The following is a 26,036-nucleotide window of genomic DNA, read 5'->3' as shown; positions in this document are numbered from 1 at the left end:
TAAAAAGGTTGCAAAGTTAACCTAATCTTACGTAGCTTTTTCTCTGGTAATATCACACTACTAACTAGAGCATACAAAACATTTGCTAGACCAATACTCGAATACAGCTCATCAGTCTGGAACCCACATTACGTATCTGATATTAGCACAATTGATAAAGTCCAGAAATATTTCACAAGAAGAGTTCTCCACTCCTCTACTCGTTGTAGAATACCTTATGCCACCAGACTTGAAATTCTAGAACTAGAAAACCTTGAATTACGCCGTCTTCGGTCTGATTTAAGCATGGTATATAAAATCATACATTGCAATGTCCTACCTGTCAATGAATACTTCAGCTTCAACCATAACAACACAAGAGCACACAACAGATACAAACTCAAGGTTAACTGCACCAAGCTTGATTGCAGGAAATACGACTTCAGCAACAGAGTGGTCAATGTCTGGAATACTCTACCCGACTCTGTAGTTTCTTCCCCAAACCCCCAAAATTTTAACCTTAGACTGTCTACTATTGACCTCACCCCTTTCCTAAGAGGTCTGTAGGGGGCGTGCATAAGCGCACCAACGTGCCTACCATCCCTGTCCTATTGTTTCTTTTATTTTTCTTTTACTTTTCTTATATGTACCCATTTCATGTATTCATAACTATGTATACACTTGTACTTATTATCTTGTAAACAATTGACAAATCAAATCAAATAAAAAATAAAAAAACAAATTTCCACATTTTGCAAGGTTACTATAACAGTGTTTACATTGGTAAGTGTCCTCTATTAATGTGTTATCCATCTCTGTATTTGCTTTTATTTCATTCCAGGCATTTTATACATATATACATTTGTATTTACATTTATTTACACCTAAACCTTATTGCTTTATAGTATTTCATACATTATCATTTGATGCCTTTGTGTCTTTTCTTTATCCATTCATACCAGATATCCCATATCTTATTGTATTCTCTTTCTTCCTTATCCTTCAATAAGTTCGTCAATCTATCTATCTCTGCGCATTCGTATACCTTGTTAATTATTGCAGTTTCTGGGCGGCGTCATGGCCTGTTTCCAATTTTGGGTGAAAGAGATTCTGGCAGCCATTATAATATGGAGCATTAAATATTGGTGTTTTTTTATTCATATTAGACTCTAACATGCTGAATAAGAAGATTTCTGGTTTAAGTTTAATTCTCTGTTTCATTAGTTCCTATAACTATGATTTCATTTTACACCAGTATCTCCATGCATGTGGGCACGTCCACCTCATGTGGAAATACATTCCCTGCTTATGGTTACATCTCCAACATTTAACTATCATATTTGGGAACATTTTAGCTATTCTCAGTGGAGGGAGGTGCCAGCAGTAAAACCTTTTATATATGTTCTTTTTGTAGAAGACCGACAATGTTAACTTGTAATTTACCTGCCAAATACATTCCCACTGTTCCAAATCAATGCTATGGCCCACATTTTTGGCCCAAGTTATCATTTTTTCTTTAACAGTTTCCTCTTTCATTTTATAATCCAATAGGTAATTATATATTTTGCTAATCATTTTTTCCGCACCCCTTGTAATATTTTATCTAAGTCTTGCTAAGTTATATAAAAAACAAATTGTTCCTTGACTTTTTTATAATGTGCTTGGACCTGCAAATAAGGCCACCATCCTATTTCAATTCTCTGGTATTCTAATTGGTTTTACGTTTTTATTTCTCCCTTTTCATTTAAAAGATCTTTATATTTTATCATTTTGTTGAAATCTAGAGCATTGGGATATATTAGTGTTTCCATTGTCAAAAATCATAACAGTACTTTCACATAGCAGTTCTTTTTAGTTTCTCCCATATAGATAATAGAGTATCTCTCACCCAATGTCTTTGGAAATAAGTATGATATTTGTTTTTCCCATTCCAGAGAAATGCATGCCAGTCAAGCTGTAGGTCATAACCCTCTATCGTTAATATTCTTTTATCTGTCAAGTTAATCCAATCTTTGATCCGTGTAGTTATTGCTGCCTAATAATATAATTCGAAGTCTGGGAGGCCAAATCCTCCCTTGCTTCTACTATCTTGCAGTAGTTTATATTTTATCCTAGCTTTTTTCTTCTGCCAAATAAATTTTGATATTTTTTTGTTTAGGTCCTCAAAAAAGTTTCTTCCTAGCTTGACTGGCACCATCATATATTCAAAACTTCTAAGCAACAACCAAAGAACTATTACAATCACTGTGGTATCACTGTAACACACAAAACTCTTAAAGCCCTCCAAAACATCTTAATAAACCAAAAGATCTTGTAGCCCAAGAATTAAAAACAGGATTCATCTACAACAGGGTGTCAAACTCAAGGCCCGTGGGGCCACCCCAGAAACAGCAAAGGACAGGCAGACCTCAGGGAGGCTGTTGTGGCCAAAAATGGAGCCTGGTTGGGCTGAGCTATTTTCGCTGGCAGAGGACTGCAGGAGGCCATCGCGGCCAAAAACAGAGCCTCAATGAGTGATGTTGAGCTGGCCATGCCCCTTGGCCATGCCCCCCAGCCCCTGAGGTCAAACACAACTCTGATGCAGTCCTCAATGAAATTGAGTTTGACACCCCTGATCCACAACATACAATGTAAGGAGAGACAGGCAGACAGCCATTGTGTAGGAGAGACAGGCAGACTAGCAGAACACATCCATGAACCAACTAACAGTCAGAAGACACAGTGAAAACTCTCTAAACTTCACAAACCATGGATAAATGTAATCACAGTTTCAGCTGGGAAACTGTGAGCATCCTAAACTAAGCTAAATCCCAAAATGTCAGGTAATTCCTGGAAGCTAGTATTCAAACAACTCGGACATCAACAGGTACGTAGTTGATAAACTACATTTATACACCATTTGAAAGAGACAATACAAAATTTAAAAAGGGGATAAAAACACCCAAACATCTCCTCGCCAGCAATCAACATCCAGAGAAACAGAAACGAGCCCCAGAATTAACACCAGACAAATAATCAAGCAGCAAACAACAGCCTAATCAAGGAACTGCTTCGCTTACTATTTTTATCTTCTGTAATTGTAAATGTCCCAGAAATTCTTGGAGATAATTCTCAAAGCTGCTTCTGATCCAGTGTCTCCCCAATATTTTTAAAGTGGAAACTTCAAAAACTGCATTGTGCTCTTCCACCTGCAAAGCAGTTGGAATGTCATCTTCTCGTTAACGAGACAGATTTCCCTCCCTTTAATGGGAAAAACTTTGAGAACCACATGGGATTTTGTTGCACGCTAGGATTTGTGCCTGCCACTGCCTATAGGTCATCTATGCAACTGTTCATCTGTTGAATCAGAATCAGCTGATGTGCTCAGCATAACTTACTTACATACTGTTGAATGCTGCTGTTTCCTAGGATGCAGGTACCCCTCTGTGCATGAAGGATAACCAATGTGAACTGAAGTCGCTGGAATCTCTCAATCACGTCCTTTCAAAAACTTTTATTTCGGTGGTTAGAAATCATGCAGGGAGATTCCATTGTCCGGACAATAGAAGGATAAAATGAAACCTTTTTCCCCAACTACTTGTGCAGTGACAGTGTGAATCCTTTTGCTACTTTTTTTTTTTTCCCCTTTTGTCATCCTGAAATTTGTTATTTGTCTGTGAATAGAAATCTCTTCTACCAGTGGAAGGCACAGTCAAGAAAAGTGATTAGCTTTTACAGATTTGAGACTCTCAGCGGAGTGCAAAAATCTGTCAGTCACATTTTAAGGACATCCTTTTAAAAAAGTTTTACTGAAGTTTATTGTATGATAAATACTAAAAAAAGTTAAGAATGTTAAAAAGAGAGATTTAAAAAATGAGATAAAAAGAAACTAAAAAAAGTAGTAATGTCTGAGTTTTTTCAATACAGTACAAAGCGTATAAGCTCAATCTTTTACTTTACATTTCTAAATATTTCAGACCATTTCTATAACAACACAATCATTCTAATCACCAAGACCCAAAGTTAAAGTTCCATTTTCTTCAGTTTCAAGTACAAAATCCAAAACTGGTTTCCAAATAGAAACAAAATTAGATAAATTCTCTTTAATTAAATCTTTGCCAAAGGCGTCACCTTTACCATCCATTCTTCCATTTTGAGAATTAGTGTATGTTTCCCTCTTTCTGCATATAAGATTCTCACCATTGTTAATGTATTTAGTAATAAAGTTCTCAATTTTCTTTTAAGCTGGTTGTTCAATCAAACCCAAGAGGAAAGATTCTGGTATCATGTTTACATTTATTTTAAGGATTTCTGAGTTACGAGAGAAATATTTGGTTGCATTATCACAAGTTCATCAGAGATTATAGAAATTATCTTCTTTAAAATTACATTTCTGTCATACATTTGAAGTTTCTTTTTACATTCTCAGGGCAGCCTTGAACCTTTATTAACCACTTATGGGATAGCATTGTAAAATGTATTGACCACTTCATTCCATTGGCTTTGCAGCAGATAGTGTACCAAAGCAAAATAAGTACAAGGATTACACAACAATATTTAAAAATCTGTAAACTACTACTACCCACTAATAATAATGATAATTGGATCTTCCTCTAGCTGTTTAATCCCCAAAAAAACTTCCGGAAGGATCTGTTTAAATTATTCTTCAGAAGACTGTAAGAGTGGGATGCATTCTTGTCTCATGATTAAGCTGCCCCTCCCTTTCATACCTGATATGAAAGGACCTTTAGCAAATCTTTCCCATTCACCTTTTGAATGGGCAGACATTATTTGGCATGGGCAGCCTTTAAGATCCCCAGGCCCAAAACTTTATAGGATCTGTGTGGTAATAACCAGCACCTTCAATTGCATTTAGAAAAAAATCGATTTGTGCAGACAACATAGTTCCTGTAATAGGGGTATTACATGGCAATACTATGGTTGGTCCAGTAAGCACTTGGAAACTGCACTTTACGTGATTTGAAGTTTCTGGGTGGTCTTCAAAAGCCACTCCAGAAATTTACATGTTCCATATCCAGCTATTTCTGGGCATGATATATTCATATCTTCCTGAAAATTCAGATAGCCGCGGTGGCGGGGTGGTTAGAATGCAATACTGCAAGCTACATCTGCTGACTGCTGGCTGCCAGCAGTTTGACAGTTGGAGTCTCATCAGCTCAAGGTTGACTCAGCCTTCCATCCTTTCAAGGTCAGTAAAATGAGGATCCAGATTTGGGTGGGTGGGGGGCATATGCTGACACTGTAAAACCACTTAGAGAGGTCTGTAAAGCATTGTAAAGTCTAAGTGCTATTGCTATAGAGCTGGGGTGTCAAACTCAAGGCCAAGAGACCAGATCTAGCCCATGAGGTGCTTAGATCTAGCCCTCAGGGCCGCCCTGGAAATAGCAAAGGACTGTATGTGGCCCTACCGAGCTCTGTTTTTGCTGGCAGAGGTTGCAGGAGGCCGTCGCAAGTGAAAACAGAGCTCGGGAGCCCATTTTCACTGGCAGAGTGCTTGGGCCACCATAGGCACCCTGACATGAGTGACATTGAGCTGGCCACACCCACTCTGGCCATGCCTACCCCAGCCCCCCCCCCCCAAGGATAAACACAACCCTGATGCAGCCCTCAATGAAATCGAGTTTGATATCCCTGCTATAGCGTGATATTCTAGACCCTTTAACCTGCAAGAAGTCCTTATTTTTTCTGCTAAATAGATAAATGCATCTATCTTTTTACTTCTGTTAACATGCTTTAGTTTGTGGCTGCCTTTTGTTTGCCTCCACTTAATCTCCTTTGAGTGGTGTTCAATAGTTTGCCCACTTCCCCATGGGTGAAAAATCCCAGGAGTGGTCTCCCTATATTGAAGGACAGGGGAGTTGGAAATTTCCACATTCTTTGAAAATGTATGGCGAGAACAAGCCTTGCACAATTTTTGCAAGTTTAGCAGAACTCGTTCTTGCAAAATCCTCTTTGATTTTTACTTAGAACTCTGACATACTGTTGTGGTTAGCTGGCAGCAGGTGCAGGCAGTGGAGGAGAGAGAGGACTCGATTGAGGGGCAGGGACCATCAGGGAGTGGAGTGCTGCCTTCAGGGATTGTGGGGGCTGGCAGCAGTGATGAGGAGGTTCCCGAGGAGCCTGTGCCAAGTGCATGTGAATGCAGGATGATTCGTAGAAGAGAACAGCTGGAGCAGCACGGGCGACTTGGGAGTAAGGATGCAACATAATGGCCCCTCCCTCCAGGGAATATAAGCCTGGTTTCAAAAGGATTTTGCCTTTGCAGAAAGCAAAAATACTCTAAGGACCCAGCATTGTGTGTAGAGACTCCGACTTATCTGAAGAATTCTGACAAGGTTTTTCTGGTTGGACTAATTGGCTACAAGCCATCTTTTATCTACAAAGAAGTTTATTTGTAGATTAAAGCTATGAAGGTTTGAGGTGCTGCGTTTGTTTGAGATTTTCTTGCTGGTAGCAGGGTTGGGTCAGAACACATACATCCAGAAGATGAGAGAACGAAATAGTATCTGAGGAGATGAATGGAGCCTGATTTTTTTTTTAAAAAAAAATAGTGGCTACAAAGATAGTTCCAGATATTTATAGGATCCTGTGCACTGGACACCAGGAAGGGCTTTATAAGATTTTATTTTATTTATGTATCTATTAAAACCCAATTGAATATTGAATGTTTTATTCAGATTATTCAATCTAACTATGAAGTATTTTTTCTTGGTCCACCTCAGCGAAGTTCTGCCACTTATAAAGATGGACTAAATGTATTCCAATCACTGAAGGGTTATAATTATTGCAAAAATATGAACTAGTCTTAAATATGACAGCCTACCTGGCCCCTGCTTCTATCCCTCGTTCTCTGTCTGATTTATTAAAGATCAACGATTTAAACCCAGCTTCATAATTCAAGCTAGATAAGAGTTTTGGCTTGGTCAAAGGTAATTAAGTACTGTTAATTTATTTCAAACGTGTGTCATATTTTGGACATATCATGATGGATCTATGGCAGTAGTGGGATTCAAAAAATTTGACTACCAGTTCTGTGGGTGTGGCTTGGTGGGCGTGGCATGACTTGGTGGGTGTAGCTTAGTGGGTATGGCAGGGGAGGGATACTGTAAAATCTCCATTCCCTCCCCACCCCACTAACCTGCTTTCCAGCTCTGCTCTCCTGTGCAGGGCAACAAAAGAAGACCCAGCCGATCAACTGGGACTTGGGAGGCAGAGAATAGATGGGGGTGGGGCCAGTCAGAGGTGGTATTCCGAACTACTCAAAATTTCTGCTACTGGTTCTCCAGAACTGGTTAGTACCTGCTGAATACCACCTCTGATCTATGGGAAATATGTCATTGCTAGGCAAGATAGACAGAAGGTGTTGATGCGGTTAGCAGCATATGAGACTAATAGATGAAGAATTGGAAGCTCCGGAAATGTAACTGCAAGAATTGCACAATGCAGCAAGAGACAGGACCATTTTAATCCACAGAGAAGAGATGGTAAATAAATGTATTTATTTACTCTTCACATTCCTGAACAGTCCCTCTCCCGCAAAGTATTTGTACTAAATTGCACTTAGTGCAAATACAGAAATGGAAGGAACCTTATTTCCAGTTTTGTTCCTCTTGTTAAATGAATGTGAGTCTCAATGCATGTTAAAGAGGAGCAAAGCTTTGTTCACATGGTTGTAGCCGCCATCTTAACCTTTGTGGGATTCTCCTCTCCATTGGGATGCCCTCCCGTGGAGCCAATTAGCACATATACAGTACCTTTATACTATGAGATAAAAATCTATGGATAGTAATGTCCTCATAAATATATCTTGTATCTGATATCTAAAAAGGTATGTTCTATCAGAGGAGGTATTCAGCAGGTTCTGACCAGTTCTGGTAGTGGAAATTTTGAGTAGTTCAGAGAACCGGCAAATACCACCTCTGACTGGAGATTTTAAAGTATCCTTCCCTTGCCATGCCCACCAAGCCATGCCCACAGTTGTAAAAAAAATTGAATCCCACCAGTGGTTTTATTCTGCTTCCAGCCACTAGCTGGGCTCCTTATCTTTTTGTATCTAAGAACTTCTTAGGTCCGTTCCAATCCCACTTCTTCCTCCATGTTTGAATAATAAATATAAAGTTGTTCCTCTTGAAAAGACACAAATAAGAACAAGAATTTTTTTTTGAACACTTCAGACAGATTCAGAATATGAAGAAGTCATGTGCTTATATGATTATTAAGCTCTGAGGAAACCTCTCCATAGCACCTGAGGACAGGACAAGAAGCAATGGGTGGAAGATCCAACCTGGAAATAAGGAGGAATTTCATGACAATCAGAAGGCTTAAACAGTGGAAAAAAATGCCTCTCAGAGTTGTGGGTGCTCCATCACTGGAAATTTTTAAGAAGAAATTAGACAACCATTTGTTCAGGATGGTGTAAGGATTCCTGCCTTGGGTGGAGGGGATTGTACTAGAGCAGGGATGTCAAACCCCTGGCCTGTGGGCCAGATACGTCACGTACTGGCCACGCCCGTACCTGGTTTAGCGAAGGGGGGAAAGTCCCAATATGTCATGTGATGCAACCATGATGACATGAGTTTGACACACCTGTGCTAGGGGACCTCCAAAGTCCATTCCAGCCCTATGATTTTATGCTTTTATGAAGGCATTTAAGGTTTCCATTAATTTCACTTCATTTGATAGAAAAAGGGCAATGCCATGTTTTATTTCCTCTATGGACAATGTTCATATTCCAGGTGAACATCTCTCTTTCATATTTTACCTTGGCCAGTTTTTTTTCACACTGTTGTTGCAAAAAGGTCATTGTTGACAAGTGGATGCTAGGGAAGGTAGGAAAAAAAAAACACGATTTCTTCCTGTTCCCAAAGTAGCTATTACGGTGTCAAGTGCCTTTTCATCCCCCGAATCTGACCTGTGCTTCTTACTGTGCCCTGCTTGTGAGTGGTGATAAAAAGAGATCCCGAAGATAGCAGGAAACACAGATTGCCTTTCTCACACCAGATGCAGCCAAGTAACAAGGATCTGAACTGTGTTTGCTTCTGAAATAGCACCCTGTCATTCACTGCAATATTTTTTTTAATTAAACATTGCCACGATGCCCCTCACTGGTCAAAGTGTATTGGAAAATTTATTCTGCTGTATATGGGTAGTCCCAACTTGTTTCACAATGCCATGAGGTTAATTGTTTAGGTAATGTATCTTTCTTACAACATACTGTATTTTTTTCTGCCTAGCCGTGAGGTATTTCAGTATTTACTGAAACGAACATAGTGTAGTTATCCAAACTTCGGAGATAAGGGGATACTCAGTAAAAAAACATGGAATCTGGGAAATAACAGGGATTGGTGGGGGAAGGAAATTATTGTAATGCGTTGACATTGAGAATCTCACCATCTTGGATTGTTCATAGACTTGGGAAAAATATGTTAAATAGCTCAATACTGTCGTCATTGAGGCAAAGATAAAGCAGGCTGTCAAACTCCTGGCCCACAGGCCAGATGCATCATGCGCTGGCCACATCCATGGCCAGTTTAGCGAAAGGGGGGGGGAAAGTCCTGATACATCATGTGAGACCGCCATGGTGACATGAGTTTGACACCTCTGAGATAAGGGTTTCCCCTCTCCAATCATGTCCAACTCTAGGGGGAGGTGCTCAGAGGTGGTATTCAGCAGGTTCTGACCAGTTCTGGAGAACCGGTAGCGGAAATTTGGAGTAGTTCAGAGAACTAGCACACACCACCTCCGACTGGAGATTTTACAGTATCCTTCCCCTGCCACGCCCACCAAGCCACGCCCACAGAACCGATAGTAAAAATATTGAATCCCACCACTGGTGCTCATTAGATGTTTTTTAGCTGAGGGAGCCAGCGTTATCCGAATACGTTTCCATGATCATGTGGCCACCATGACTATATATCAAGGTATACAGAACATTGTTACCTCTCCATTGAAGTGGTACCTATTTGTATACTGCATTGTGTGCTTTCAAACTGCTAGGTGAGCAGGAGCTGGGACAAGTCATGGGACCTCACCCTGTTGTGTTGTGCTCAGGTCTCGAACCCGGGCTGTCAGCTTTCAGGATGACAATAGTAATAGCATGTAGACTTATATACCACTTCACAGTGCTTTACAGTCCTCCCTAAGTGGTTTGGGGAATCAGGATATTGCCCCCTACAATCTGGCCCCTCACTTTACTGACCTCGGAAGGATGTGAAACTTGAGCCAGTGAGAATCGAACTGCTGAACTGCTGGCAATCAGCAGAAGTATCCTGCAATACTGGATACACATCTTTAACCACTGCACCATCTCTCTCTCTCAAACACACACATACAGAGTCACACACTTGATAATTTTAATTCCATGGAAGGAACTTTATGCAACCAGCCTACTTTTCAATGAGCAAATGGCAGGAGCAACTGAAGGAAAGACTTCAACCCTGTTGCTTGGGGACCACTACTCCAGTCCAGCTGGCTTCTTTTCCATCGCTACAGGGCTATTTCACTATCTGATAGAGTTTTAGGATATTTTCACAAGCAGTGTACAATCCTGATTCCTCTTTCCATGAACAGAAGGATCTTGTTGGCATAGGCTGTGAAAAGAATAAATAGCCAATGTAAATCTTAAGTAAGATAAGAAGTAAAATACGAGCATGGAGGAAGCAAAACAGTAATTAATTCATTGGTGTCTGCAGGGGGAATGAGGTTGAAAACAAGGAAAAGTGTCATCATACAGTGACCACAACTTCTATCAGCCACCAGCATTCATTTTATGGCATTGCATGTTGTCCTTTTAGCATCGTTGTGGTTTGCTGCATATGCCACTGAGTTAGCTGCCTAAAATAGATACCTGCTTAGTTATAATACAATTATACTAATGGTTACACCTTGTACTGCTATTGTATTTTTGGATTATACTTGTATTTTTAAAAACTTAAATTGTACTGACCTTGGAACATAATAAAAAAGAATTAAAGAAGAAACTCTTTCTGGAAATCATAGACCCATGAATGAAAGCTAGTTAAACACCGCTCATAACAGAGAATAAATGATGCCCATTTTCAATCTCATAGATGGATGTAATAGAACAGACAGCATGATATTTGTCTGATTATAGGAAAAAATAGGAGCAATAGTTTTCCTAGCAACATTCATAAGTAAGGGGTTAGCCATTGTCTTCCTCTAGGATGTGTTCTGACTGCATAGTCTAGTTTAGTTTTGGGATTTCCTGATACTCTTCATTCTGAGCACTAATCATGTCTGAACTTGGCTTAAATTAGCTTTTTCAAAAAATCAGCCACGTCAACTAGGGATGCCCATTTGTCCCCATAAAACTGAGACTGAGCACTGGGAGAAACAGCACATGATTTCATTACCATGGAATATGACATTCTTCAAAAGCAAATTTAAAATAATATCAATTTGCCTCCAATGCATAGAAATGAGTGTTTGCGACCAGAGCTCATTTCTATTGCAAAATTGATTGAATTTCTGCATGAAATGTGGAGAATGGTCTAAAAAGACAAAGTAATAAAGGCTCTGAAACCTTTAGAAACATGTTTATTTTCTTCAAATGTTCAGAATGTGGACAGGATTCTCAGAATTTGTTCTCCCATTCTATTTGAATCTGCATGTAGAGGATATTCTCTGCTATTGAACAGTGGTGTGACAAAGGATCATAGTTAACTGACAGTAAAGACATTTACCACTGTAATCTGTAATAAGACTCATATAAAAGGTTACTTCCCTCCCTCTACTCACCCACACCAAATTCACAATGTACAGTACATTATTCCGCAAACAAATGCCCAGATTGGAATGTCACGTGCATAGTTGGTTAGAATAGAATAGAATAGAATAGAATAGAATAGAATAGAATAGAATAGAATAGAATAGAATAGAATAGAATAGAATAGAATAGAATCAATGGTGGGATTCAAAAATTTTTACTACCAGTTCTGTAGGCATGGCTTGGTGGGCATGGTGTGACTTGGTGAATGTGGCTTGGTGGGTGTGGCAGGGGAAGGATACTGTAAAATCTCCATTCCCACCCCACTCCTGGGGGAAAGTTACTGAAAAATCCCATTCCCTCCCCACCCCACTAACCTGCTTTCCAGCTCCGTTCTCCTGTGCAGGGCAACAAAAGAAGACCCAGCTGATCAGCTGGGACTTGGGAGGCAGAGAATAGATGCAGGTGGAGCCAGTCAGGGGTGGTATTTGCTGGTTCTCTGAACTACTCAAAAATTTTCGCTTCTCCAGAACTGGTCAGAACCTAATGAATACCACCTCAGAATAGCATAGCATAGCATAGCATAGCATAGCATAGCATAGCATAGCATAGCATAGCATAGCATAGCATAGCATAGCACAGCACAACATAGAATTGCATAGCATAGCACAGCACAGCACAGCACAGCACAGCACAGCACAGCACAGCACAGAACAGAACAGAACAGAACAGAACAGAACAGCAGAGTTGGAAGGAACCTTGGAGTCTTCTAGTCTAAGCCCCTGCTTAGGCAGGAAACCTTACGGCATTTCAGACAAATTGTTGTTCAATCTTTTCTTAAAAACTTCTAATGCTGGAGAATTTACAACTTCTGGGTGCAAGTTGTTCCACTGACTAATTTTTCTGTCAGGAAATTTCTCCTTAGTTCTAGGTTCCTTTTCTCCTTGATGAGTTTCCATTCATTGCTTCTTATCTTGCCTGCAGGTGCTTTGGAGAATAGCTTGACTCCCTCTTCTTTGTGGCAGCCCCACAAAGGAATCCTATGGAGTTTTATAATGAGATATGTTTCCAGTTCTTTCACATTTAGGAAGGATTCAGTATGTGCTTTTGTTTACCTTGCAGGTATTTCTGAAAAGTGACCGTGTCGCCAAAATGGTTCAGAGCGGTGGGTTCTCAGCTAATGACTCCCGAGAAGTCTTCAAGAAACATATCGAAAAGAGGGTCCGCAGCCTACCTGAGATTGATGGCCTCAGTAAGGAGACTGTCCTGAGTTCCTGGATGGCCAAATTTGATGCCATATATCGAGGAGAAGAAGATCCACGCAAAGCTCAAGCCAGAATGACAGCCAGTGCTGCTTCAGAGCTGATTCTCAGCAAGGAGCAGCTGTATGAGATGTTCCAGAACATCCTGGGAATCAAGAAATTTGAGCATCAGCTTCTGTACAATGCATGTCAGGTAAGTTCTCCTTGTTGTCCAGGGAGCCATCTGCTGCCAAATTGCAGACACCATAGAATATCTATTCCTGATCTGGTGTTAGTCTGAATCATATGGTAAGAAGCTTTGTCTCTTGCTATTACCTCTGTTTCTGCTTTTTTCTGCTGTGAGGGGCACAGAAAGATGTGCTTGATATGAAGGATGGGGTGACATCTTATATTAGCCTTTGGGTATAGGATGGCAAGCTTTCTTTATTCAAAAGACTAGCAGACTTAGGTTGAGGCACTAATGATTCTACCATGCTCTACCAGGATGGGATGAAGTAGGGCGGTTGTGTTCTGATTTGGATCTTATTGTATGAAATTTTTGATTGATGTCTAGAGTATTGTCAATGTTATTGACCATATCTTCCAAATATTAATAGAAAATCAGTCCTTAGTGTTTAGCTTTTGAAGTCAGCCAGGTCACATAAAGCCAGGCATAATGACATAGGCAGATGGAAGACATTATAACTTGGCTTGGCTGAAAACATGGATGATTTGCCTCTTACCCATGATGGGATTCAAACAACTGGTTCTCTGCCCTAATGATTTCTTCCAACAGCCAGTTCACCAAACTGCTCCGAAAGTTAATAACCTGTTCTCCCAAGTGGTGTGAACTGGCTGAATCCCACCACTGCCTTTTACCTTTTAACAAATGAAATAGAAATGATGGTACTGTTCCATAAATATTTTATAATTAGCAATATGGAGAAAGAATGCTCCTGAAGAATAAAATTTGTATCTGTTGATTGTCCAATTTTCTATCCTACTTATGTATGGGTGTATGTAGTATGCAGAATGTTATTGATGCTAGAAAGTTGATTATGATGTTCTCACTATAGCAGACTAGGCTGTCAGAATAAACTATTACAAGAGAACATTTTTTTCTTCTTCCTTTACTCAACAACAATTTTAAACGTGGTGAGAAATTGATGACACAGATGTTAGGTTGGGCCCATGAGTCTTTTAAATGTCAAGAGTGGAAATACTGGAATTAAGACTTGAAAAGTGGTAGAATCTTAGGCTAACTGGTAGACAGTCTTCTGCCATCTGAAAAAAACTTTGAACCTCGAGTCCAAGACAAAGGACCAGAAGCTTTAGGAAATTGTGTGCTACACAAAAGCTAGGGAGTTGTCACAGCTTCTAAAAAGTTTTTGTTACATGGTTGGTTCAAATCTCAGTTAGATGACTTTGAACATTTAATGGCACTGATATTGGTGTAGCAGAAACCTGAAGACTCCTCTGTGGATGATAGAGACAAGAGAGCTGCCAGACAGTTTTGGACACATGGAGGGGATTGGGAGGAAGACAAGAAGACTATAACAGTGTTTTACAAATGCTTGGCAATGCTTACAAGGGCTTTATGATTTTCATCAAGGTAAAAAAAGGACATAGTGTATACTCAGATAAGGTTGCAACTGGATATCTGCAATAGAAGGAAAAAGTTTCTTGAAAATATTGAGAGAATATTAAGGAAAAAAGAAGAGGAGAAAGTTAAACAATTCTGATGAACTAGAAGGACAATCAGCTAAGTTTGATTAATTCAAAGTTATAATCCAAGTTCTGAACCTGTTAATAATCACTTTCTAGTTTATAAATGAGGATAACATATGGTTAATTTTAAAAAATGGAGATTATTAGTAGCGGGCTGTGATCTGTATCTGGTCATATGGCATTCTGGAGCTGAACTATATATATAATTGTACTGGGCTCCTTTATGCACCCTGCAAGAAGGATTGCTGGAAATTAAAAATTAGACTTTTCATTTAAGTGCAATCAAATATATTTTTAGAATTTCTACCCAAGGTTCCTCCCACTCTTTTGGCTGATTAAATAGACCGAACGAGTTAATTTGTTTTGTTTTGTCTTTCCTAAACTATATGTTAGCCTTATCTGATTAATTTTGTTTTTGCTGACTCCGGACCATTAAGTTATCTGGTGCTAGATTTTGAGGCATATGCTATATTTTTCGTAAATTCTTTTCTGTTGTTGGAAGGATGGTTTTCCAATCATACAAATATTGAGAATGAATGAAGGTATGAATGAATGAATACCTTATGCCACAAGACTTGAAATTCTAGACTTAGAAAACCTAGAACTATGCCACCTTTGGTCCAATCTAAGTATAGTATATAAAATCATACATTGCAATGTCCTACCTGTCAATGAATACTTCAGCTTCAACCATAACAACACAAGAGCACACAATAGATACAAATTCAAGGTAAACCGTACCAAACTTGATTGCAGGAAATACGACTTCAGCAACATAGTGGTCAATGTCTGGAATACTCTACCTGACTCTGTGGTTTCTTCCCCAAACCCCAAAAACTTTAACCTTAGACTGTCTGCTATTGACCTCACCCCTTTTCTAAGGGGTCTGTAAGGGGCGTGCATAAGCGCACCAACGTGCCTACTGTCCCTGTCCTATTGTTTTTTTTTATTTTTCTTATATGTATCCATTTCATGTATTCATAACTATGTTTATACTTATACCTATTATCTTGTAAGCAATTGACAAATAAAATAAAATAAAATAAAAATATATGAATGAATATTCTGTAGAGGATGCATTTAATGCTTGAACCTTTGGAGTCAAGTTTGAAATCAATTGGCTCATCCTAAACTAGAAGGGTTACCATAGTTACAGATTAATAATATTGGTGTGTTCATTTTGTATATCTCAGCCTTTCCCTGAATCTCTGCAGCTGTTCAAGGTTGCTGAGATCTTGCTCAGCTAATCTAGTTTTAGGAGAATGGTTATAGTATCTGCAGGACTTCAACAAACAGTCTTTCAAAATAGTGACTTATTGGCGCTGTCTGTGACTTTTCTTTCATATAGATTCTAATGGGAAGATACTGAGAGATAAGGGGCAAGAGAATAATAGATTAAAAATAATGAAAACAATTTTACAAGCATCACAAAAATGCATCTTAAAATAAGTTGTTTCAGGAGCCACAAGGTGAACAAGAGTACTGTTCTGGAAATCGATAGTTCGATAAAGCATCAACAGTAATGCAATCACATCTGGCAATAGTCACAGATTCCTTAACACTTACACTGGGTCAGACAGCAAGGCCTAATTGAGTAGCAATAATGAGACAGATAGAGGACAAATGAAGATCTTGGAGAATCATATGCTGGGCCGGATCAAGACATTTACCTTTAGTCATCCAGATGAGAATTTATACTTTGCAGGATCTATTTTGTACATCCCTGGATTTTAGAACTATGCTCATAAGCATCCTACATAAGTTATGCCATTCTGGTTACATTCTAAGCATTCCTTATTTCACCAGTATAACATGAGGACTGGATGGAGAGAGAGAGATCTGTGTGGTATTGGGTCCACTGCTGGAGCAGGGGGTTGGACTAGAAGACCTCCAATGTCCCTTCCCACTCTGTAATTCTCTCTCTCTCTCTCTCTCCCTCCCTCCTTCCCTCTCTCTCTTTCTCTCTCTCCCTCTCTGTCTCTCTCTGTCTCTCTCTCTCTCTCTCTCTCTCTCTCTCTGTGTGTGTGTGTGTGTGTGTGTGTGTGTGTGTGTGTGTGTGTAATAGTAGGAAGCCAGAAATGCTGGATAATCTAGAGAAAAACGCTCATAGAATTAGGAAAAGGTTCAGATCTATTTTCTCCTTAACCTTTATCTGAAGAGTTCTTGTGAACTCTTCAGAATGAATGGGTTTTATACGGGACAATAAGTTGTTTGACCTTTGAAGGAAGCAATCATAACAAAAAAAGCAAGTCAAACTGGAATCTGTCTTTAACCATTCCATGTTCATTGTTTTTATAGGGACTGATTGTTCTGCCATTATCTCTTTTATAGCTCTTCTATTGCTATCAGTGTTACTGCTGGAATTACTTCCGTAGCACACAGTTTCCAATTGACATTTAGTGGAAAATTTGATCGGCAAACTGTCTTGGGATAAATAGCGATAACAGGTTAGGGTCTATGGCATCAGTTGGGGCAGAATTTTTCTATCACTCTTGCAATTAAATTCAGAACAGTTTTAAAATACAACAACCTCTAAATCATCCTTAACTCCTGATAAGTACATGGACACAACCATATTTTGTTTCATGACTAGATCAATTTCCTTAGATTTCCTAGATCATTTTTTTCATCTTTCTCCTTCTCTAAGTCAAAAATGAAAAGTATCCCATATTTAAAAAGATAGAGATATAAAAAGAAGGCATTAGTTAGGAATTACTCTGGTTACTAATACAGATGAGAAATGTATTTATTTATATTCCGCCTTTATTATTTTTACAAATAACTCAAGGTGATGAACATATCCAACACACCTTCCTCCTCTAGGAATATTTCTTATTTACAAAACAGCAGTTTCCTATTCATTTTAATTCCTGTTAGTTTCTCTCCATTTCTACCTTTTCAATTCCTCCTATTTTATTGTATGTCTATCATATTTATTGTATGTCTGTCATATTTATTGTATGTCTATCATATTGTATGTCCATCTATCTATCATCTACCTACCTACCTCCTACCTACCTAGAGTTTTTTTTAAAAGTGTGCATAAATATTTGTATCCATTTCATGTCAATTTTTCCTAACAAATGTCTTATTTATATGGATTTGTAGATATATAAAAAGGAAATAAACAGGAGCTACATTCTAAAAAAGTGAGTAGGGTCAAAGAAAGCAAGATTTGATTTAATGTTGGTATTAATTTACTTTCATTACTTACATGACCAATTGCTCCCCATGTATTTTTCGTCCCATCACATTAAAAACTAATTCAATCAGCTTTTATAGGGCTCAAGAGGCTGAATGCACCACTGCTTCCTCTAGGGGTGACAACAACATCCTTAAGGTAACTTCAGTAAAGAGTTTGTTTATCGGGAGAATGGAGCATTTACATAGTGAATACTTTAGTTTTGTGAAACGAACACTGAGGATGAGAAGCATTTACTGCCTCCCTTTGAATTGGAATAGATTAAAAACAATTAGTAAAAATAGAGTAACCAGATGTAGCTCAGGGATCCAGGAGAAAGGCCTACCCTGCTGTGGTGCCTGCCCATTGGAACATCATAATCCCTGAGGTGAGATTGGGTCGCATCTTTCTGTCCTTCCACAGGAACCTGAAGATCTGGTTCTGCTAGATGGCTTGGCAACCTAACATCATAGTGGAGGTAGTTGTTGAATTAAGAGTCAATCCCACCTCTCCTCCCACACATCTTGTTCCCTCTGTCCCTCTCTTTACTCTATTTTATCTTGATTGGAATTTTTATTTTCATTCTTTTAAAGATATTTATTTGGTAGGATTGCAATGTTTTTGTCAAGGTTCCAACTAAATTGAATTCTTTAAATTGAATTCTTTATTGTCATTATACGTATATACACAGTATGCATACAATAAAATTCACATAACCCAGAGACCAGACTCAACATGCACATACACATGTCAATCCCCAAACACCTCTCCACCCACCAAATGAACCCAAGCCAATTAGAACTCTGAGGCTTCTGTCTTCCTCAAATAACGTCTTTACTGGGTACATCATATCGGCACACTTAATATAAAACCAACCCTGACTAACTCCTGCAATTTCACTATAATTAAAATAATCAATAACCCCTTCCCCAAGTGTCACTGGCCACATTGGCCGATTAGGTTAAACGACAGGCTGCTCAGGCACTCTTCTCCTTCCTCTGTCACCTGGGAGATGACCTTGGTTCTCATGATAAAGTTTTATGTTGTGTCTGGTAAGGCATTCCAACCTCCTCTCCCCCTCCTGCACTGTGTGGCAACAATGAACAAGGAAAATGGTTTCTGCCAGGTTCAGTTCAACATTGACAGTTTTAATGTTGGAAGTTGCTGACAGTTGTTTGTTGCTAGAGGGACAGCAAGTAGAGTAGAGTAGAGTAGAGTAGAGTAGAGTAGAGTAGAGTAGAATAGAATAGAATAGAATAGAATAGAATAGAATAGAATAGAATAGAATAGAATAGAATAGAATAGAATAGAATAGATACAGATAATCCTCAACTTACAACAGTTGATTTAGTGAGTGAAGTTACAACGGCATTGGAAAAAAGTGAGTTATGACTGTTTTTCACATTTATGACTGTTGCAGCATCCCCATAGACACATGATCAAAATTCAGATACTTAGCAACTGTCTCATATTTATGACACTTGCAGTGTCCGTGTGATCACCTTTTGTGACCTTCTCACAAGCAAAGTCAATGGGGAAGCCAGGTTCAATTTACAACCGTGTTACTAAGTTGACAACTGTAGCGTTTCACTTAACAACTGTGGCAAGAAATGTCATAAAATGGGGCAAAACTCACTGAACAACAGTCTCACGTAGCAACAGAAATTTTGGACTCAGTTGTGGTCATAGATTGAGGACTATGTATATAACCACATATGGTCTACTGCTGATCTCTGCCTGGTGCCATTCAAGGTGTTGGTAATCACCTTTAAAGCCCTTCATGGCATGGATCCAGGCTACTTGAGGGAGCCATCTCATTCCACTGTGATTGGCCCATCCCACCCATGCTGGCAGGGGAGGCATGCTGCAGGCCCATTGGTGAGTCTCATGCTTGCCGTCTGGAACTCCTTTCCCCACCCTCCCTGAGTGATATCCTCTCCCAACTTTCCAACTTTCCTAAGAGCCAAAAGACCTGGCTCTCTGTCAGTTAGCTTGGCTCTGCTAAACAAACAATTCCCCCAACACTGTCCAACTATTTACAAAGTCTGCACTTCTATTACTATTAACCTTCTCATCACTCCTTATCACCCATCCCCTCCCCACTTGTGACTGTATGACTGTAACCTTGTCATTTGTATCCTTACGATTTATGTTGACTGTTTCCTAGTATGATTTGATTGCTTATTGTAACCTATGACTATCATTAAGTGTTGTTCCTGATGATTCTTGACTCTTGACGAATGTATTTTTTCTTTTATGTGCACTGAGAGCATTTGCACCAAGACAAATTCCTTGTGTGCCCAACTACACTTGGCCAATAAAGAATTCTATTCTATTCTATTCTATTCTATTCTATTCTATTCTATTCTATTCTATTCTATTCTATTCTATTCTATATTATTCTTGGGGGTCCAATGGGGGGAGTATCACAGTGGAGGTACTTGATAAATTATCAATAGATCCCACCTCCCTGCATCCTGCTCTGCCCCCCCATCTTTAATTGGGTTGCAGTGTTTGGCTTTTTCTATTAACTTATGTATGCTTCTAGCTTATACAGTTTCGATCTTTTATTATTGTAAGTTGTCCAGAGTGACCCTGAGGTAAGATGGGTGGCTAATAAACTTTATAATTAAATAAATAAAAAAAATTGTAGAGAGAAAAAAATGGGCATTAGTTTCCTTCTGGGAGAAGGGTGGCTATATAAGTTTGTTGATTAAATAAATACATTAATAAACTGACTAATATAGCCACTGGACTTCAGCAGGGGTGGGATTCAAAAATTTTAACAACCGGTTCTGTGGGCATGGCTTAGGTAGTGGGCGTGGCTTAGGTGGTGGGCGTGGCTTGGTGGTCATGTGACTGGGTGGTCATGTCTTGGTGGTCATATTATTGGCTGGGTGTGGCCTATTCAACATCATTCACATCGAGGCACACATCTCCTCGCCTGGCCTCTCATGACTGTGGGGATGCTGCAACAGTCGTAAGTGTGAAAAATCATCATAAGTCACTTGTTTCAGTGCCATTGTAACTTTGAATGGTCACTCCACACAAGCAACGTACCAGCAAAGGAGCGGGTGGGAAGTCCGGAGAAGTTGCTGAGACAGGAAGTTTAGTTCTGCCAAGAATGTAATAGGGGTTAATGGAGAGGCAGTTTCTGTAAGCAACACCAGAATGTTTCCTTCCTGCCTTCCTTACAGGATTAGGCCAGTAATTTCTTCTAACAACCAGTTCTCTGAACTACTTAGAATGTTAACAGCGGGTTCGAGCAAATAGGTGCAAACTGGTAGAATCCCACCCCTGGACATCAGTGCCTCTCAACCAAACTTCACAAGACTTATTGAAGCAACCAGCTCACATGTATAGGAATATCTTTCTGCACCCAGCTTTGCTAGTTGATTTTTTAGGGAAGAAGAAATAAATAACAACAACAACCAGAAACAAAAGTGAAGGAAGGTTTGTTAGAAAGGAGAGGTGTTCTTACTTACTTTTGGTTCTAACTTCATCAATCGTTGACTTTCAATCCACACATTTCATTTGCCCAGTGCCATCAATAATTTATGCTGGAAAGAATTAGCCAATCTCAGTTTAGGAACCCTGAGTTTAGCCATATTTTTCACTGTACACAACATAACTGAGGCTCACTTTGCACCGATGTGAAACAATATTGTAAGCAAATGAAATACAACATGTAAAAATTGTATGGTTATTAATCATATATATGTATATGTATGGTGTTCAGCTTTGTTTGGGTATTTTCCCACGTCATTATAGTTGTGCTTTTAAAGTTGTAGCAACGTTTTGGCAGAATCTCATCTGCCATCATCAGGTTGAAGAAGAAGGAGAAGCCTGATGATGGCAGATGAGATTCTGCTAAATGTTGCTACAACTTTAAAAGCACAACTATAATGACATGGGAAAATACCTGAACAAAGCTGAATACCATACATGGTATTTCATACCCATGAAAACTTAAGAAAACAAATGTATATATATATATATATATATAAAGTACTGACAGCCAATGGCTTCCACAAAAGCAAAATCACCGGCTTGATCCACAAAAACACACTGAGACATAATGGAGACCTAGAAGCTGAACAGCTGTCCTGCCCTACATAAGAGGTACTACAGAAAACCAGTAAGATACTACACAGGCATCACATCAAGACTGCCTTCAAAACAGACAGAAAAATAGCAGCCATCCTTAGAAACCCCAAGATAAAATTGACCTGGAAAACCAAGGCATATATGAAGTCCCCTGTGCATCATTCCTGGCCACATACATTGGACAGACCAATAGAAGAGAATAAGTACCCACCTGGATGAACACAAAAATGCAGTAAAAAAGCTGGAACACACTTCCTCACTAGTCCAACACATGAAAGCCACAGGTCATAGCATCAACTTCAATGGCACCAAAACCTAGCCACTATAGAAACCCCAGCCACAGAATTATCAGAGAAGCCATAGAGATTGAAAAAAGACCTGAAAGCATGAATGAAGAGATGATTCCACCAGACTGTCAATTATTTGGAAGCCTTCACTCACAAACAAAAAAAGCTCCACACCACTAGCCAGGCAAACACCTGGGCACAAACAGATCCCCCCTGATACCTCCAGCTCAAACACACCCCAACCAGGCACCCAGATGAAACCTAGCTTCCTAACTAATGATAGCTGTCCATTTACTTGGAGCCAAGCTGCAGTAAAAGCCTCCAATACAGGAACACAATGTTGCCAACTAATCAAGACAAAAAAAGCCACAAAACAGACAAAAGATATTAGAAACACCAATCAAGCAGAATACAGCAAACTCCAAGACCAATAAACACAGACCAAGACTCCCAACCAATCAGGATGAAGAAAAAACCATTCTGGCACAGCAGTAGGCTAGCCCCAAATTTAAAACTGAAACAACTGTAAAAGTCTGACTCACAGACGAACACAATACAGAAGCTTGATGATGACAGATGAGATTCTGCCGAAACGTTCCTTCAACTTTAAAAGCACAACTATAATGATGTGGGAAAATACCTGAACAAAGCTGAATAACATACACACACACACACATACCACATTTAATGTGTTGGTAGTATCTTCAACATGGAAAAAATAAACCACACCAACGATCTGGTGGTTTGCTGACAATTGCTTGATCTATAAAACAAAACATCGTCAGTAGCTGTTCCATGTAATTTTTTCTGGAGACTTATTATAGCATTAGTGGTTTGTGAGAATGAAGTTTTCAATGAGCGGGCATATCATTGGCATTAATTGCTGGTTTTTTTTTCTTGCTGTTGTAATGCAGAGATAAGTAACATTTCCTAGCTGTGGGTACAATCATGCCATCTCACAGTGGAGCCATTTCATTTTTAAAAATGATTGAAATCTCATGAATAGTTTGACAGTCTCATCCTCCTGTAAGATCTCATTGCTGAGCACAGTAGAACAACGGTGTGAAAACCCAAATATAATTTTCATAGTCTGTAGAGAAATGTGATTATGAAGTGACAAGTTAGAAAACAAGTTAGATCTTATCTTGCATAACTATAAATGAATGCATAAGCTAGATGTTTCTCATTAAATACACTTTTTTAAAAAAAGCACTTCATCCTTGATGCGGCTGTTTTACTCAATTGTTTTAAAAATCCCTCTATCTTTACTTCCACAAAAGAATAAAGTTTAGAATTGGTTTTATCACATATGTCAAACTCGCCACGTGACGTTTCGCGATGTTTTCCCATTTGGGGTGGGTGTGATCTATGCATGACGCATCTGGCCCACAGGTGGCCACTTTTACACCCTTGGCTTATACGAAACGCATTTCTTTTTTTTACATAGTATTTATTTTTAGGAAAGAATGGGTAATTGATAGTTAACAAATAGACCTTAAAGGAATTCAAAATTTGATTTTACTTATGTTTTTCTTTATTTTATTGTTTTTATTAATTTTTAATGCCATCCATCTCCCCTACAAGGTAGCATAAAAATTTAATAAATACAATAAAATCAGTACATGGTAGCCCATTTTGGCAGAGTAAGATGTTGCAAATGTAACATTTGCAGTGCTAGTTTCAAAACTGGAGTGTCATGCCCTGCCTGGTTTTACTTATGTTCCTTTATTGCTCATTAAACCAGCAAACCAGCAATTAATTAGGAATTTGCTAGAAGTACATATTTCAGTGAGAAGGCAAATGCTTAATGCAAGGATTACTTTGCCATTTTTAATATGTGTATGAGAAGGACGATAATTAACAAAGACTCTCTGGAGAAAAGACATTTTATATAAGACAAGTTTTGGAATAAAGTAAAATAGAGTTTGTAGCAGAAGGGTTTAATGTTTTCATAAGGATGTGGGTCTATTTCTGTGGTGAGAGAGAATGAGAGAAAAGAGATCACTGCATGTGAAGATTAAAATGATAACACTCAAGAAAACTAACAATTGGGATAACAGTTTGCTGTGATCAATGCTTGTCCTAGACCTTTTCTCCTCATTAGATCTCTCAGTAGATTTATTTCCATCTTCTTCAGTTCATTTCCTGTGTGGCTTCCTGGAGCTACTGATTATTTTTAGAAATCAAGGGTTTATAGAGATGTGCCAGCTGGGCCCTGAGTAAGGTTGCCTTTCTTTACGCAAGTGTACAATTTTCTACCGGCAAGGGAGCTGAATGGAAAGAAAGAAATGAATGGAAATTCTTCCCATGAAACATCAATAGACAACCATATCATTGGCATTGTTGTAGGTGACCTCTGGAAGAGTTAATTGGGACAGAAACAAGCCCTGGAGATTCAAAATGGGGTGAAAATACTTCTCTCTCATTCTAAGCCATGTTTTATCCCTCTAATACCACCACCCCCAACACACATATCTGTATTTGTACCCTGAAATCATTTTTTCACCCCCTTAAATGTTAGTGCAGACAGTTCTGTTGAAAGATCTACATTGCACCAAGAAGAACGTGAAAAAACTTAAAATGATTTCAGCCTGACTATCCCACTGATTCCTCAGATTAGAGGGTTTTAGCTGGAGTGATGGGTTGCAATGCTGCTTCTATCCATTTTACAGGTTATACCATTTTACCATTTTATAGGCCTAACACAGATAGGTGAACACAATGGATAAGATGATGCCCAGGCAGTATTATTGGAGTTCCAATTCATACTTCTGGTCCATTAAAAATCCAGACAATTAAACAAGATTCAATCATTAGATGATTGTTTACTGTTTTGTGTGTGTGTGTTAATCCTAGTGTTAATTCGTGCTCATTTAAGTATTGATTGCTGGCAATGAGGTCTTATGGTGTTTTTCTTTCTTTCTTTTTTAACTTTTTCATTGTCTCTTTTGAATGGTGTGTAAATATGATTTCTCTATGTGCTTGTTGATGGCTGATTTGCCTCAATGACAAGCATCCAGGAATTATCTAGTATTTTTGAATTAAGCTCAGTCTAGGATGCTCACACTTTCCTAGTTGAAACTATGGTTAAGTCTGTCCATGTGCTGTGAAATTAAGCAGTTTTCATTGTGTCTCCTGACTGCTAGTTTGGATTTAAAGTAACTCCCTAGCCTCTGTTGTCTGTCTCTACCATTCATTCTTGAGGAGGCTTTCCAGTTCACTAACCTCAGAACAAGATGTCAACAAATTTGGGAAGGAAGAATTTGGGGCTGTATAAGTAATCCTTGACTTATGACCACATTTGAGTCCAAAATTTCTGTTTCTAAGCAAGGCAGTTGTTAAGTAAGTATTGCCCCATTTTACAAACTTTTTTTTACCACAGTCGTTAAGTGAATCATGTGGTCATTAAGCAAATCTGGCTTCCTCCATTGACCCTATTTGTTGGAAGCTGGCTGGAAAGGTTACAAATGGTGATGATATAATTCCAGGACAGGGCAGCTATCATAAATACATGCCAGTTGCTGAGCACCCTAATTCTGATGACATGACCATGGGGATGCAACAATAGTTGTAAGCAGGTGTGGGATTCAGTTTTTTTAACAACCGGTTCTGTGGTCATGGCTTAGTTGGTGGGTGTGGCTTGGTGGTCAGGTGACTGGACAGGCGTGGCCAACTCAACATCACTCATGTCAAGGGGCGCTTCTCCTCACCTGGCCTCTCATGACAGTGGGGATGCTGCAATGGTCATGAGTGTGAAAAATGGTCATAAGTCATGTTTTTCAGTGCCA

At 39.0% G+C, this 26,036-nt stretch overlaps 1 protein-coding gene across 21 annotated transcripts in view; it reads left to right on the top strand.

The window, feature by feature from the left end:
* The window catches only part of CADPS (calcium dependent secretion activator), a 434,360-nt gene that overhangs the window by 96,580 nt on the left and 311,744 nt on the right, over positions 1 to 26,036 (top strand). For all 21 annotated transcript variants that reach the window (XM_087923596.1, XM_087923594.1, XM_087923593.1 and 18 more), the window contains exon 3: positions 12,827 to 13,159. In XM_087923596.1, coding sequence (XP_087779722.1) covers positions 12,827 to 13,159 — 333 coding nt within the window. The remainder of the gene's footprint in view (positions 1 to 12,826; positions 13,160 to 26,036) is intronic.

The sequence above is a fragment of the Pseudonaja textilis genome, chromosome 2 (genome assembly GCF_049901715.1).
Source record: "Pseudonaja textilis isolate UNSWEBS1 chromosome 2, rPseTex1.2, whole genome shotgun sequence".
Lineage (NCBI taxonomy): Eukaryota > Metazoa > Chordata > Lepidosauria > Squamata > Elapidae > Pseudonaja > Pseudonaja textilis.
This window is presented reverse-complemented; position numbering and strand designations above follow the sequence as displayed.